This window comes from Oreochromis aureus, linkage group 18, assembly GCF_013358895.1.
Source record: "Oreochromis aureus strain Israel breed Guangdong linkage group 18, ZZ_aureus, whole genome shotgun sequence".
NCBI lineage: Eukaryota > Metazoa > Chordata > Actinopteri > Cichliformes > Cichlidae > Oreochromis > Oreochromis aureus.
The window spans coordinates 7,269,370-7,285,609 of NC_052959.1; the positions used below are offsets into that span (position 1 = coordinate 7,269,370).

Consider the following 16,240-nt stretch of genomic DNA (forward strand, 5'->3'; position numbering starts at 1 on the left):
CCACAGTGTGCTCAAACAGATGATAACATGTTTAGCTGATTCTGCTGATACCAGTACCAGAAACGCTGACGGTGCTTGTAAGTTGATGATGAACCCATTTCTGTTGATGATTACAGTCATTTCTAAATTGTTGGCACATACAATTTTATACCCTAATTATCCCAAAGGAATTTTATAGTTCGCAGATGATAATCTTAAAGTTTACAGTTTTACGATGCCTACAACCTGCAAAGCACCCACAGAGTGGCTCTGTCACAATAGGAGAGAGCCAAGGCCTGCATTCACCTGCAACTGGTTTTCTGTGTTTACAAGTGAATATGATGACATACATATTCACCAGCCACTTTATTAGGTACACCTGTTCAGCTTCCCATTAATACAAATGTCTAATCAGCCAATCATATGGCATCTATTCATTGCTTTTAGGCCTGTAGACATGGTCCATATGAGGTGCTGAAGTTCGAACTGACCATCAGAATGGGCAAGAAAAGTGATTTAAATTACTTTGAACATGCCAGAGGTGCTGGTCTGAGTATTTTTTTAAAACCGCTTTTTTTCACATCCTAGGGTTTACAGAGAATGGTCTGAAAAATAGAAAATATCCCATTAGTGCATTGTAGATGCAAGAGGTCAGGGGACCATGGTTTGCTCTGCAGTGACAGGAAGCATCAGTAACTCAAATAACCACTGGTTAGAACCAAGAGATGCAGAAGAGCAACTCTGAATGGACATCAAACTATGATGAAGCAGGAGGGCTACAGCAGCAGAAGACCACACTGGGTGACACTCCTGTCAGCTACAAACAGAAAACTGAGGTTACATTTTACACTGGCTCGACAAAATTGGCCAACAGCAAAAAAAAAAAAAAGGTTACCTTGTCTGCCGAGTCTTGATTTCTACTGCAAAATTCGGATGGTAGCATCAGAATTTGGCATAAACAACATGAAAGTATGGATCCATCCTGCCTTTTATCAGCAGTACAGCATGGTGGGGATGGTGTTGGGATATTTGATTAACACACTTTTGGCTGCATAGTAACTGAGCATTGTTTAAATGTCACAGTCTCCCTGAGTATTGTTGTTGACTGTGTTTATCTATTTATAACCACAATGTGCCCATTGTCTGATGGCTGCTTCCAGCAGGATAATGTACCATGTTACAAACCCTAAATAATCTCACACTGGTTTCTTACAGATGACCAGATCTGAATCCAACAGACCACCTTTGGGATTTGATGTAACCGAGATTCTCATGAGGGATGTGCACCTGACAAATCTGCAGGAACTGTTTGATCCTGTCACGTCCATATTGAAAAAAATCTCTGAGGAATGTTTACAGCACCTGCTATAAATGAAACCATGTTATAAAGAATTAAGACAGTGGTGAAAGCAAAGGGAGGTGCAACACAAGCTTCCCCATGAGCTGTGTTAAATGAGTTAAATAAACATTTACTTATCTTTTAGGACAAATTCACAGCAGTAACTTTGTTGCTTGTAGTTGCACTTCTTGTCTGTAATAGTGATCAAGCTTTCTGTAGCCTTTATAAAAGAAAAGGCACAGTTAGCTGACAGCTAGTGGAGCATTTAGTAGTTAGAGGTAACACATTACCTCAGGAGTTGTTTCCTAGCAAAAACAAAGCCATAAAGAAAGTACTCGAATTTATCAGTGGGTGGACAAATGATTAATAAATAAATAAACAAACCTAAATATTTTCCATATGAGATACATGTGTAAACTGGTAACTGCTGACCAACAAATAGCATTCCCAAACTGAAAAGAGAGGTGTTTGCTGCGTATCTCTGCTGCCCCTATCTGGCCAAAAACAGGAACTGTGAGCTCATTTTGTGGACAGTTTATAATATAGGCTGCATTTCACTTTTTATTCTACAAGATCTCACATTTTGCAACATATTTACCTTCATATATATTTTGTTGTAGTTTCAGATAGTTTCACAGTATTCATTATTAAAGGCTCTGAGACAACAACATCTACAAATAAGAAAAGAGCAGCCTGCCGAACAATTTATGGTCTTTATGATTTATGGTTAAGTACTAAATTGTAATGTAATATTTAGGAATCACATTGTTGGTGCAAAAGGACAGTTTTATGTCTGTCAAACGGTGTTACCTTTGGCATTTTTTTGAAAATTCAGTGAACGAAATGAGAACAAATTATGTGTTTTTGTGACAGACGGACAGCAACAACGTGGATTAAGATACAATTTAAAACTGGTTCTTTGTTATCTGTTATGTGTAGATACAATACTGGTTCATTCCTTGACTTAAGTGCCTTTTTTATGTGTGACTGAGTGATAGATCAGTGTTAAATGGCTTAACAAAATATAAAGAAATGAGGGGTAGTTCAATGCTTTTGAACAGAACTGTATTTAGTGTCAGAGCAGATCTGTAGAGGTCATTGTAGATCTCTGTTGTAGAGCTCTACAATGACCATATATGCACCAACTATATGAGTAAAAAGAAATACATTTGTTGTGTAGAATTCAGAAAAAGACACAAAGATTTCGTTAACTTTATCGGAGTTAACCCTCAGACTCCCCACAACTTCACAAAATAGACCCGAAGGCTTGCTGTCAGGTGTCATTCTGATTCAAATGTACACAAAAAAGACATTTGCAATATGAAAGTTGGATGGCCTGAGCCGACCTGAGTGAGGAAAGTGGTTCCTTTAACGTCATCTGTGGACAAAGAAGAAAGACACCAGTAGATGGCGCCAGAGTGGCATCCTTCCCCCATTTACAATGCAGTAAATGAGTTTAAAGGGCATCATAGTTACTTCCTTGTTTACGGAAAATTGTTGTCATATTTTACAGTTTACCATGTGCTCATGTATAAATCACACCAGTTTTGCAAGAGCAAAAACTGTGTGTGCTCACACACGCACACACACACACACACACACACACACACAAACATATATTTATTGCACATTTAATACTTTATTGTCTGCTGTGCACAAACACTACAGTGTATAGCAGGAACACTGTGGTCAGAAATCACAAAGAGAATTAAAGAATCGTGTGTCTAACAGTTTTAGCCTTTAGCATGTGTTTTGCCAGCTGTAATGGAAGAAGAAAGAGGCAATCAGTGAGCGTGTAGAGGAGGGAGGGGGGAGTCAGACAGTCTCACCCACACAGTTCCAAAGAACAGTGAGTACTGGCCTGAACAGCTGTGAACAGAGCAGGTCTCCTTCCTCCTGCATGCTCCTGCAAAAGCCTCACATGGAGCCACATGTGACAGGCAACACCAACAGCAGAGCACACTGTGCTGAGACTCAGCGAGCACGGGAGCTCCCACTGCAGGGCTGACAGCCAGGCACAATCAGCTGGGGTGACATAAGAAAGGGAACACACACATGCACACACACAGACATGCTTTGTGCACTCACACAACTTTGGTAGTCTCTAATTGTGAATGCATAATGAAGCTGCCGCAGCACAGACACAAGGAAGTATATCTCTACTCAGTGATGCGTTTTACTATGTACCCTGGTGGAAAATGCCTTGTGGGTGCACGATGCATCACTCAGGCAAGTTTTTAAGTTTTGTGAGAAAGGTCACCACAGCTCTCTTGTTGACAAGAGGCTCATTGTTGAAAGGGAGGGGGGGGGGATGTCGAACCCAATCATACAGCTGCTTTGCTGTTACAGCTTGAGTCGCTCACATGAAGCTACAGATAAGATCACTTCTCTAGAAAATTGTTGTGCAACCTACTTTGCACTCTGAGCTGCAGCTCGACTCGCATTAGAAACAGTACTGTAGTGGATGGTGTTTGGGAAATAAGTGTGGAAATAAACTCGTGTTATCACATAAAATAGTGTGTTTACGTCCACTATTGCCGCAGCTAATGCTGCAATGATAGTAAGTAAAGGCACTTTATTGCACACGTCATTTTATTGTTACATAAACATTTTATCATTACACACAACCATTTTCCATATCAAATATAGAGCTTAAGCATGTAGAGCACACTCTAACGCTGCTTCAGCGATAACATATCACCCTCTGTGGCCACAGAGACACAGGAAGCTCTCTGGTGTCACCCCCCTGAACTGATAGTACTGCACAGACAAAAGCATGGCAGTTGACCCATCACTTAAGGTGTCACAGTTGCGAAATTTTACCCGTAGTCTTTATCTGTATCTTCAGTAGTGGAGAAAGTGAGACTTTCATTTCTTCTTTTTTTCCATGAACTGTGAGATTCCTCTCTGTGCTCTTTTACAACTTTGTTTATTGCTATTTTGAAATACCGCTGGGTACCCAAATATGAAATAATTTACTAGTTTATTTGGGGCTTACAGTATTACTTAAAATATCAATTTCATAAAGATAAATGGCTAGATAATCAGTGAGTCAGCAGCAGTTCATGTAAAAAAAACTGCTTGTTTCAGACTGTGAGGCTGCACAAGGGCCCAGTGTAAGATCAGTTATTTTTGACCTGTAAATCATGCAGAGATACTCTGATAAAATCTCAGAATTTTAAAAGTTAGTACTAGAAACGAGCAGAATAAGCCCTCTAATAATTAAAACCAAGTTTTAGAGGCTGTAGTATAAATCCTTTCAAACTTCTAGAGACTAAAATTCTGATGTGATTGCGTCAGACACAAATACCAATTATATGAGATGAGTAAACCTGAAGTAAAGAAGGAAAAAAAGATCACGTAGTAAGCTAAGAACACCACTGACGTAAAAAAAGAAAAAGTCCCCAATGATTCTGACAGTGTTGATGCTGCTGATGATGAAGGCAAGCATAGTGATTCACTGACTGTCCTCTAAAATAGAAACGCATGAGCTATATTTGCCCTTGTGACCATGGTGACGAAAGAAAATGACATCAGAGGCTGTGCAAAAAAGGAGCCATGAGAGAGAAAGAAAGTTGGAGAACCTATCTATCTATCTATCTATCTATCTATCTATCTATCTATCTATCTATTGGTTTATCAAGGAAGTAATTCTAAGAAAAGAATAAACAATCTCCTGGCAGCATGTGGCTTCAATCCATCTTGCTTTACTACCTGACTGGAAGCAACAACACTCGCCCTGTGACTATCTGATACTTCCTCTTATACCTTGGAAAGCTGAGTGCGGTCTCCTAAAACACAGGTAAATCCTTGAGATAATAACCACAAGCAACAAGGAAGGAGAAACTGGGGCAGACTTCTACACGCCTGAAGCTTTGTCAGAATTCACCAGCATTATTACTGCTGTATGTGGGCCATCGCTGGCACAGCTTGACTGAAGCCTGTGGCAGCAACCTGAGAGGCTGCCAGAATGTAGGTTAACTTAGGTTATGTAACCTGGAGTGTGAAGTGAAAGAGCAGCAATGTTTGTGCTCTGACTCTCTTCTGACAGGCAATGGGACCAATTCGCAGAATAAGGGTGCATGCCAATGGTAAGGAAAGCGGCTCAAAAAACTGAACTGATACTGAGCAGCCACATACAAGTGGCTTTAAATCTGAAAAGTGTAAAGGAATGAGGTCAGGAGTCTGGGTCACTTTGCACTGCGATGGCTGCATGGATACAGTGAGTAAATACAGGCAGTTGTGAAAGAATGGCTGAATATTAACGAACGTAGGAACAAAAACTCTGACTTTCTCTGCTGCACGGGTGTGAAAAGGATCATCCGCCTGACACATCTGAGGCAGACAGCATGCAACACAGTCACACCATGCGTGGTAACAGCCTGCAAAAAGGAACAGGAAACTCCAACTGTATTTGCTCAAATGTATTTTTGTCCAGGCAATGTGATTGTGCTATAAATAGTCACATGAAGCCTCACGTAGTACTTTGATGATGTGTTATGAGTAAGTTGTAGCAAGCTCTCTGCGAGGATCCTTCAAGCTGCAAAATCTACCTTGAGTCAAATATCCAGATTCTAATTTTAGCAGACGAGAACAGACATAATTTCATTTACGTGCCATTTCTCTGCACTATAATCTTTTCCTGCTGCACTGTCTCTCTGTGTTTACTCTCCACGCAGGTCACACACACACATGCTGCACTACAGTGATCCCAGCCAAAGTGGGTCACTCTCTCGTAACACACTTCCACAGAGTGCTGAAGTCAGGATGAGCGGCCCTTCCTCTGACCAGAGGATTTGGACCAGCAGATATTTAGGCATTAGTGCAGTTATTATTTAACCCTTTCAAACTGCCGCACAGATCTGTATCAACACAAGGGGGTCAAAGCTTGAGCCCAGGAGTATTTTGGGCATGTCCATCTTTCCGTTCATCTGTCTGTCCATCTGTTTTGTCTGTCTTCCCCCGAGATTCATTTTCCTCCCAGTCGGGGACGCGGAGCACAGCCTATGATTATCTTTAAAACCAGAGGCACTGGAATCTTAAATCCAACCGCTTTACCTTCACTCAGCCACAAGGTTCACGGTGTAAAAAAAGCTATGTTTGGATAGCCCATAACGAGTGTGTGCGTAAACACGTTATAGGCTTTAATTTATGACAACATCTGCTTGTGAGGAGTGTGGTGTGAAAGCAAGGAAGAGGATTTTTCTTTGCGTTAAACGGGCAGAGGCTTTACATCCAAATCCATAATCCTGGCCATCTTCAGCTCTTCTGCACTGCAAACTGTTTCTTAAAGTGCCTGACTGGAACCACCACTCCTACCAGTGTAACAGGAAATATATTAAAGGAAAACAACACAAACGTCAAGGGCTGTATCTCACGTTTAATGATGGTCTTATCACCATTTTACTACAGGTCTAAAGGTGGCTTACAAAGATGCGAAAGCCTTGTTTAAATAAAAGGATTAAATCCCCAAGAAAGTCTGAATACTATTGAAATACTATTGTTTACTTTATTTTTACTTTAAGTAAGTTCTGTAGTTCTTTTATGTTTGTGTTTTCTATTTATTTATTTGCAAATGCGTTGATCTGATATTTGCTACAAAATAATAATAAAGAAAAAAATACACCCTACATAGGAATAAACAAACGTTGCCAAGGCACTACGTGTCCTAACTCGTTTGTAACAGTGGCTGAGTGCCTTCTGATAATAATCACCAGCTGGAGGTTTAAAGGTTATTTACCAGCACATCACCAGTGGGAACAGTACAGTGTGAACACAACAGACAGGAATCTGTGGGCAGCACTGAGTGAGAGGCGTCTCCCGCCTCTACGTGTGTCACCGTCTGCGTCAAGACAGACAGGGCAGCCACAGAGGACTGATGGTAAGCAAGAGGAGTACCTGCCCGACACTTCCGGATTATTAAGCTAAACGATTGAGCTTTGGCTAATGACTCTATGGGACAAAATCGTGATACAGTATAACAGAGTAATGATGGAAGCTGTTATACTGCTAGCGAGTAAATATTGAGCTCTTGAAACGTTTACGTAGAGGCTAATGACTCCATTGTTATGCTAGCGTCTTACATATTATTACTTTCTTCTGCGCGAGGTTTAGCCTGTGCTGAAATGTTAACGTACTATGGTAAGTGATGCAAAAAGCTCAGCGTTAATGAAAACGAAAATGCTGTTGCTGTTTTATGAGGCGAAACTGCCGTGTACGTGATTTCCCAAGAAACATAGTTGAGGTCTCGAGGAGGGGGTGAACTATCTTGTTGCCGTGTTTCGTGTCTTTGGGAGCTCCCAGCCAGTCCTCTCATGATCACACTGGTACTACTGTGTCGCTTCACTTAAACACAGGCGGACACACAATGCTCAGCTGGCTGGACGGCGGACAGGACACGTAACTTTGTGTCAATTTGCTCCTTCTTTGTTACTATGCTGTGTGTTACTTTGTGGTGAGTAACTAAAAAAAACTCTCTGTCAGTAAATACTTTAGCCTATAGAGTGACCTTAAATTGTTAATGCTTTTTTCACTTCTCTTTATGCTTATAAGAACTGTGTAGCATTTCTGTGAAATGTGATAAGTTACAGTTATGCTGCTTTTCTGCTTCATATTTCACATCTTAACACTTAACGGATAAGAGTAATGTTGAAGAAAACTTGTTTGTGTGTGTGTGTGTGTGTGTCCTGCTGCGCTTACGCTGGTTTAAATGGGACCGTGCCCGCAAGTGTTTGCCCTGCAGCGGGCAGCGGGGAACAGTGCTGTCATTGTGGCTGATATGATCGCTGTGTGTGTGTCTCCCTCCGCGAGGTGAAGAGGTCAGCTGCCTAATGACTGTTATTATGCCAAACAGGAAACGACTCCTACTCTCCTCCAGTGAAAACCCCGTGTAACATTCCTTAAGGCATTTAATGATTGTCTGAACGCTTTATTCTATTCTTGTATTGTTGTTGAATTTTGGCGTTGAAGTACGTTTTTTCCCCATTAAAAGTCCTGCAACCTCTTCTTAATCACTTATGTGCGTTAACACAGTGTAGTACCTCCCTCTTACTGTTACACGTGAACGCGCACGCGCACTCGCCGCTGCTGCTGCTGCTGCTTTGAACCTTTAAATTATTGATGTGGTCTCAGCGGACACCTAGGCGAACTGTGAGGCTTTTCTGCTCTGTCAGATATTAAATGTAATAAATGTGATAGAACTGGAAGAAGAGGGTGCTATAATAGCACTGCTCTGCAGTATTAATTAGACACAACTCTCACTCTGATTCTGGAAACCTTGAGCATGACTGTGCAGATGCTTTTCACCTGAGATAAATTCCTTTCCAGCTGTCTTTGTAGCAATGAGTCCTTTTGTGTAAACAGTGTAGGAGCTGAGCTAAGTCTCTTGTTTCATCTCGTATTTGCTGATGGATCCAGGAAGTTGCTCAGTCTGAGTGCACACACACACACATACACTCTCACACACACACACACACACACACAGCCTCACAGCCTCACTGGTCTAAGGTATTTGCTTACTGCAGACTATCAGAAGCCCCGTGTGGACCCTGGCTGACTGTGTATTAGTCTAGGGCAGTGACAGACTGTCAGTGCAATGGTTTACATTCCTTTTCTCTGACAAGAAAAAGAAATGCTTCTGGTGTAACTGTGGGTGTGTGTGGTATGTTTTCGGTCGCTTGTGTTAAGTTCAGTCTAAATCCCGGTCCTGTTAACTATTGGATCACAATAGCATGCCCAGCGCAGATGTTTCTAAATGTTGGCAAAGAAGAATAAGAGCTATATGCCAGGCTTTACATTTTAATTGTTTTTTTCCTTGAAATAACAGGGCAAAATAGGAAACCTGCATATTCACTGACTGACTTCTACAATATTATTCTCACATGCATTTTTTGAGTTTTTTTAATGTTTCTCAAGCAAAACCACATAAACATATATAAACCAAGTTCTTCTTTGAGAAAGTTGTGCTTTGTGTTTTCAGAGCTTATACGGCTCAAACCGGTCGGTCAGTATTTGAAAATACTTAGCAGAACAAAAGCGGTCATCTGCTGCAGCCCTCAAACAAGCAAGCAGTAAATGGGGCTTGTGCCTAACAGCTTTTATTTTCTGTTGCTACTCACTTTTTCTCAGTAGTTTGGGAAAGTCTTGACAAAGTGTGCAACCCTCAGAGTTTGTATTTCCATGTTCACATCCAAAAATAGCATTCACTTGAACCATTACGTCCCCCACCCCCACCCACCCCACCCGAGCTCTTAGCACACAACCACTGGACGGCCCGTTTCCACGAATTCTTCACAAAAAAACTCGAGGAATCACTGGAATGTTAATTACTCAGCGGGGAAAAGAACAAGAAAAAGAAATGTTGATTTTTTTATTTTTTTTTAAATATATAACTCATCTTGTTGTTAGTCAACAAAAGATTTCTCTTGACATTGTTCCACTTACGAAACATGACTTTGTAGGATAATCACTATCAAGACTGAATTCGCCTAAACAAACTTGTGGCCTGAAACTGGCTCGACCAGCTGACACGCAGCTTTCGGCAGGAAGATCGTTCTTTCCCTTAGCTTTTGAAACGTGCTGTTTACGTTCTCAGTTTCCAATACACGTGGAAACGCAGCGCTGTCTCAGTATCGTTCAGCTGTCTTGAACAGTTGTTCCAGTATTAAAGTGCTGATTTGCATAAGATCTAATTGTAAATGACTAAAATCCATGCCTTTTTCTTCTGCAGAATGCATATCACCCACCGCAGTGCAACAATGAGAGGCATCCTTAAGAGAAAGTTTGCAGAGGTTGATGACAATGCCTACTCATCCTCCTCCTCCTGCTCGTCTCCTCCATCCTCCCTCTCCTCTCCTGCCTCCTCAGAGTCAGACTCTGACGGAGAGCGCGGCTCTTCTGAAAATCAAAATTTTACACCTCGCAGCCCTGCTTCACCCACCAGTTTGCCCAGTAAGTCTTCAAACCAGCTGTTTTTTTTCCTTGTCTTTCAAATAATGCAAACCTCTTCCTTATCTGTCCACTTTCCCATCAGCTTTTTATAGGAGTGTCTCTTATCGCCGCGCAGCAGCACAGTTATGACTGACTGATATGAAAACGCTAACCTTAGGGCTGTTCTAGATAACACAGAGGCAGGATGGCTCGCCTCTGGACTGCCTGGTCGGTTGTGTAGAAGATCATTTGCCTGAGCGCTAGGAAGTTGTGGAATCGATTTGAATAGCAGGGTCACTTTAAACAAGCCATATCTAATGGCCTTTATTCAAATATCATGAGGCTGCACACCCCATCTATCATCACTGGAAGTGCTTATAGTCACAAAATTTGATGCACCAAAGAACAGGATTGCCAGAGATGTTAATGTGCGGGCAGGCTGACGCAATTATAGATCTGTAGATACAGGAGGATATCAAGCCACATCCAGGTGCCGCTAAACAAATACTTGAGCCTCAGAAGCGAAACAAGCTGCACTAACAGAACACACATTTCACACACATAAAGGAGAAGGGAACTGGCACACAGATGGACTGAGAGACAACAACAGCACACACACGTTAGAGAGCGAGGCAAGAGGAGAAGTTGAATGTCCCAGAGGACAGAGATTCGTAACGAGGCACCGGCAGCCAGAGGAGAGACACAGAGAGGTCTGTGGGTGGCCGATGGTTCACCACAGAGGAAATAAGAGGATCGGGAGGTGAAAATAAGAAGAGCGAGCTGGAGGAGGGAAAAGACAGACACAGAGACATGCTTTGGGTCATGTCCAAATAAACAAAGGTTTGGGGGAAATGTTTTCAGAATATTTACAGTAATCTCTTGGACAGGACAAACACGGTGTCTGCTAGACTTGATGGATTCGGTGTGGAAGTGCCTGGACAAACTGCAGCTGAGGCAAGCTTAATCAGCTGGTCTCCCTTGTTTACTGACTTTTGCAACTGGAGTTCAGCCTCAGTTATGTGTGAAGGTCAGGCAATTTGTTGAAGCCAAACTGTTACATCAAGCAGTAACCCGATGAATGGATTGAAAACTAAACTGCCAGTGCCTAATTATACTGTGATAAACACCCAAGTAGCAGCAGGCAGCAAAGCAGATCACGTCTCTCCCCCACTCTGTTCTGTTGATCAGCCTGTTGTTGCAATCGACCCGTCTTGGTATTTCCTTTGTGTTCAGCTGTTGACCCTGGCCTCTGTAGTGAAGCACCTGTAGTGTGTCCCCTAGTGGCCACGCTGAGACCTGCAAAGCCTGTGTCACAACTCAGCCCGTATTTATCCGGCATCAAGGAATCTTTTCCTGGAATTGTGCTTCATGTGAAATTAGGAGAAAAGGGACTTGAACAGTACTTCAAAGCTGCACTTAACTTTGAGCAAGGCAGACTCTGTCTGTGAGAATGTGGCAATGCTCTTGAAAGAGCAAATTAGGAATTAAAATGACAAAATAGATTTCTTTTTTCTGATGGTAATCATTTGGAAACATAAAAAATAGAGCCTGAGGATCTGTGTGTACACCTTGGTGACCAAGTTGAAAAGTCAAATGTTAAAGTTTTGCTTAATTTGTCTAAAGCGCCCCTTTTATACACACATCAAACAGCACTTTATACAAAGATTCTTCTTTGCATGATTCACATAATCAAAACCAACCAACACTGATTTAATCCACTGTCTGAAATGAGCCATTTTATCTCCCATTCCTTTTATTCTGATTGGATGCCCCTCACAGACATAAGGTTCAAACAATTGATGGACAATTATTTGAAACGTTTGTCATTTTTAATAATAAGGAAAGGAATAATAGGTGCGCTTGAAGTAACTTTACAGATGCGTGACTTTTATTATCATTATGGGGGTTAATTTCAGGGGAATTAGTCTATATTCAGAACTACAGTCATTAAGGACCCTTTATTTAACAAAGTCCTTTTTTTCTGTCACTGTTCAGCCTTAATGTGCTTCTTATTCTTTGGGAATACTTCATTTTGAAATCCATGTCTTACTTATTTATGCTGAAGTAAACCTAAAATAAATTTCTATTTCCTGGCCTCTCCTGCTTTTGGGGAGGAGAAAATTACAAAAAAATATCTTATTTGACAGAACTGTAGGAGGTATTTTTAACCATATAACACACAGGTGTGTACTGTTCATGGGTAAATGAAACCCCAATTTACAAAACTGGTTTTAAAAATATAACCAGTTTATTTTAACAACGAACATTTTCCTGTTTGGGGAGTCCCAAAACATCTGTATATAGGAAATATTATTGCATCATAATTCTTTTTGCCAGGATGGACTGATATATGATTTTGCTGACCAACATGCTTATGTTTTACCGTGTACTTATGGTGTAATTTACCAGATGATTATTTTACACCACAACCAGGTACTGTAGTTCCTCAGTTTACGTGATGATTCTGCTGTTTGTTTTCTAAACACAACCAGCTCACTCCATCCTGAAGAGGCCTAAGCTTGCAAGCAGACCGTGCAGCGTACGCTTTGACCAGGTGACAGTGTTCAGCTTCCCGCGGTGCCAGGGCTTTACCAGCGTACCCAGCCGTGGAGGTGCCACCCTTGGCATGGTGCGGAAGCACAGCAGCCTTCAACGGTACACAATATCCGAGCATGCACTGGAACAACGGCACAGGCGCAGACAGAGGCTCAGAGAGAGACGGAGGAAAGAGCGGTTAGAAGCTTTAAAACACAAAGTAGGTGCATTTCATTTCTGAACTTTTGCAGTGCCTGTCTGCATGACACCTATCTGACTTATTTCTGTTGTGCTCACTCCAGCTGATTACCAGTGGGGCCATTGACCAGCAGGAAGCAGACAGGCTTACTACAGATCAAATCCCAGATGAAGACAGTGACAGCGACGTCAGTGATAGCGATCAGGAGGACAGAGGTTTCCTTCAGCCATTCTCCTCTAAACAACGTCAAGCCATCCTCCAAGCAGCAGGGGTCAAGTTCATCGACAGGGAGGAGAAGAGGCAGCTTCATGCCTTGCGACTCTCTAGAGAGACCTGTGGATGTGACTGCCAAGGCTTCTGTGAGCCGGAGACCTGCGCATGCAGTCTGGCGGGCATTAAGTGTCAGGTACATCTCCACATACACAGAATTTCTTCTCCAAACCTTCCCTCCAAAAAGGATAGTTTCAACATGTGTAATTCAGACTGATTTGAATGTAAATTGTAGTCTAAGGTGGGTACGTATGCTTGTATATAGTCAGATGCTAAAGGTTGGTTATTATTTCATTTATGTTTGTTTTTTAGTGACTCACTGATGTAGAGAATCACTGAATCACTAAGCTGAGTCAGTAGGTTCTGTTTATGAGTAAATCACAATTTTCTTTCCTTGCTATTGTCACATTTAGGTGGACCACTCCAATTTCCCGTGTGGCTGCAGTAAGGACAGCTGTGGTAACATTCAGGGACGCTTCGAGTTTGACTCCTGCCGTGTGCAGACTCATTACATCCACACTGTCATGAGGCTGGAATTAGAGCGCCGTTTGCAAGATGAAAAACAGAGCCCCGAGGATCGGGCTGGACTTACAGAGGTGATTCAACAGCATGAAGAGGAGGAGGAGGAGGTCTGTACAGAGCAGGATGCACAGGACAAGAGCTGTCCCTTTGGCTTTACCTCAGAGGAGGCTGGCCTTCCTGTCACCATGCCTGCCACCCCTTCATTCCATTTCATCCCAGAACGCTTGGTAGTGGAGGAGAACAGCTGCAGCAGTGATATGACTGAATCCTCTTGCTCTTCCTCTGACTGCGATGCAGGAGGAGGCTGCAGCGGGGGTCACAGTCTCCCTGAGGTTGATGGAGGGTTGAGCCGTGCTCTTAGTCTCTGTGACTCGGACAATAATAACTACTCCTCATACAGCCACCTGAGGCTTCAAAGAGACCCAGTGACACAGCACAGCAGCAGCAGCGGCGGCTCTGCCACTCACAGCAGTACTACTGACAGTACGGGACCACACACAGTCGACACATTCGCAGACAATATAAGCAGGAACTCGGTGACAGATTATCTCGATGAAAATGCGAATCAACCCAGAGACGTCTTCGACGACGACTCTCTCGATGGCTTGCCAAACACGCCCTCTCCCACTGTGGACTATTCCAGATACATGGACTTGAGTCTGTCCTCTGACTCCGACCTGGAGTTCTTTGACAGCGATTATCCCTGCGGACCACTGCACAGTTCTTTCAAAGGGCACAGACACCCAGACAGTTTTCGCCACCTCCAGCTGTTTAGCTCCGTCAGTTTGCCACAGTACGAGTCGAGCACCCAGCTCCTGGAGTCTCTGATCGGGTTAACTGAACAGAACACAGAGTAGATTCATTCAGTCACTGATACCCAACTTTTTTTTTTTTTTTAAGCAGATTTAAGGAATTCTTGTGATACGATAAAAGAAAATGTGTGAGAGAATGTAATGTCCAGAGCACTGCGTTTATGTATTTGTAATAATATTTTGATGTACAAAGAATAATGGATGATGACATATTTTTCGTAGCTGGATATTTTTCTATTGCTGAAAAAATATTTGCCTTGAAGAAGTATTTGCCTAGAATATGTCTTTTTTAATTTCCTAAAACTATATAATAATAATCCGATGTGTTATTTAATTTTTTTTTTGTCATCGTGCCCATACCACAGAGAGTATGCAAGAAGAGAGAGGTGCCATGTGAATAGAAACACGTGTATACTGCTGGAAGGTGGCCAAGACAGGATAGAGCTAATCCACTGTGACTCATGACTCCAGCCTCTAGTATGTGAATATTTTTCCTTAATAACTGCCAGGGTCACTGTGGATTATCTGTTATGTGTTTAGCAGTATCGTCAGAGTGTGTCTGTGATGGAATAATAAAATATTTTTATTTATTTGATTGCAATTTTTTGTTTGAGGTGCAATTTTGTATGAAAGTCTCTATTTTTGTGGTTGTTCCAGGTGCTCCCACTACTTACACTACAAACCAAAATCCAATAATGTTGTGCAGAGTAAAATCTAAATGAAAATAGAAAGCACCGATCTTCCAATTTCATAATGCCACATTGCATTCATAATAGAACACAGAAAGCATATCAAATGCGACGAACAAAGTGAGACATTTTATTAGTTAATGAAAATGCACGTGTCTCAAAAAAGTTAGGACGGGAGCAATGAAAGGTTCGAAATGTAAAAAAAGTGGCACTAAGAAGAAATAGCTGGATGAACATTTTGAAACTATACACTATAAAAAGAACATCTTAGAGAGGCAGAACTTTTCAAAAGTAAATATGAGCATAGACTCACTAATAAACTTAAAACTGTGTCTACAAATTGTGGAATAATTTCAGCATAATGATCCTCAGTGTAAAATTGTGAAGACTGTGAACAGTTTACCACAAATGCAGATTAATGTTGTGCAAAGAAGAAGCCATATGTGAACATGATCCTGTCTTCTGTGAGTCAAAGCTCATTTAAAGTGGATTGAAGAAAAGTGGGAAGCTGTTCTGTGGTCACAGGAATCACAATTTCAATTCTTTTTTTCTTTTTCCATCAGCACCTAAAAAACCTTCATCTCTCGTTATTGGGGTGCACCAGTATCTGTGGAAATGGCGGTTTGCGCATCTGGAAAGGCTCCATCAATAACGTATATAGAGGTTTTACAGAAACATATGATCCATCCACATGACATCTTTTTCATGGAAAGTCTTGCATACTTCAGAAAGATGATGCTAAACTGCAATCAGCAGCTATTACAACAGCATGGCTTTGGAGTAGAAGAGTCCGGCCTTCCTGCAGGCCAGACCTTTCACTAGTTAAAGCATCATGGAACAAAAAGTAGGAAAAATAAGACCCAGGACTGTTGATCAGTTAGAATCCTCTATCAGGCAAGAATAGGACAACATTCCTCTTCTGAAAGTCCAACAGCTGATCTCCTCAGTTCCCAGATGTTTACTGACT

The 16,240-nt window shown here is 41.8% G+C and overlaps 1 protein-coding gene across 1 annotated transcript; it reads left to right on the plus strand.

Moving 5' to 3' along the window:
- Positions 1 to 7,586: 7,586 nt before the first annotated feature.
- Positions 7,587 to 15,185, plus strand: LOC116332948 (cysteine/serine-rich nuclear protein 1-like). Its single transcript, XM_031756049.2, has 5 exons — positions 7,587 to 7,772; positions 10,047 to 10,267; positions 12,739 to 13,001; positions 13,084 to 13,386; positions 13,664 to 15,185. Exons 2-5 carry the CDS (start codon positions 10,048 to 10,050, stop codon positions 14,627 to 14,629), a joined length of 1,752 nt encoding a protein of 583 aa, XP_031611909.1. The 5' UTR covers positions 7,587 to 7,772; position 10,047; the 3' UTR covers positions 14,630 to 15,185.
- Positions 15,186 to 16,240: the final 1,055 nt, after the last annotated feature.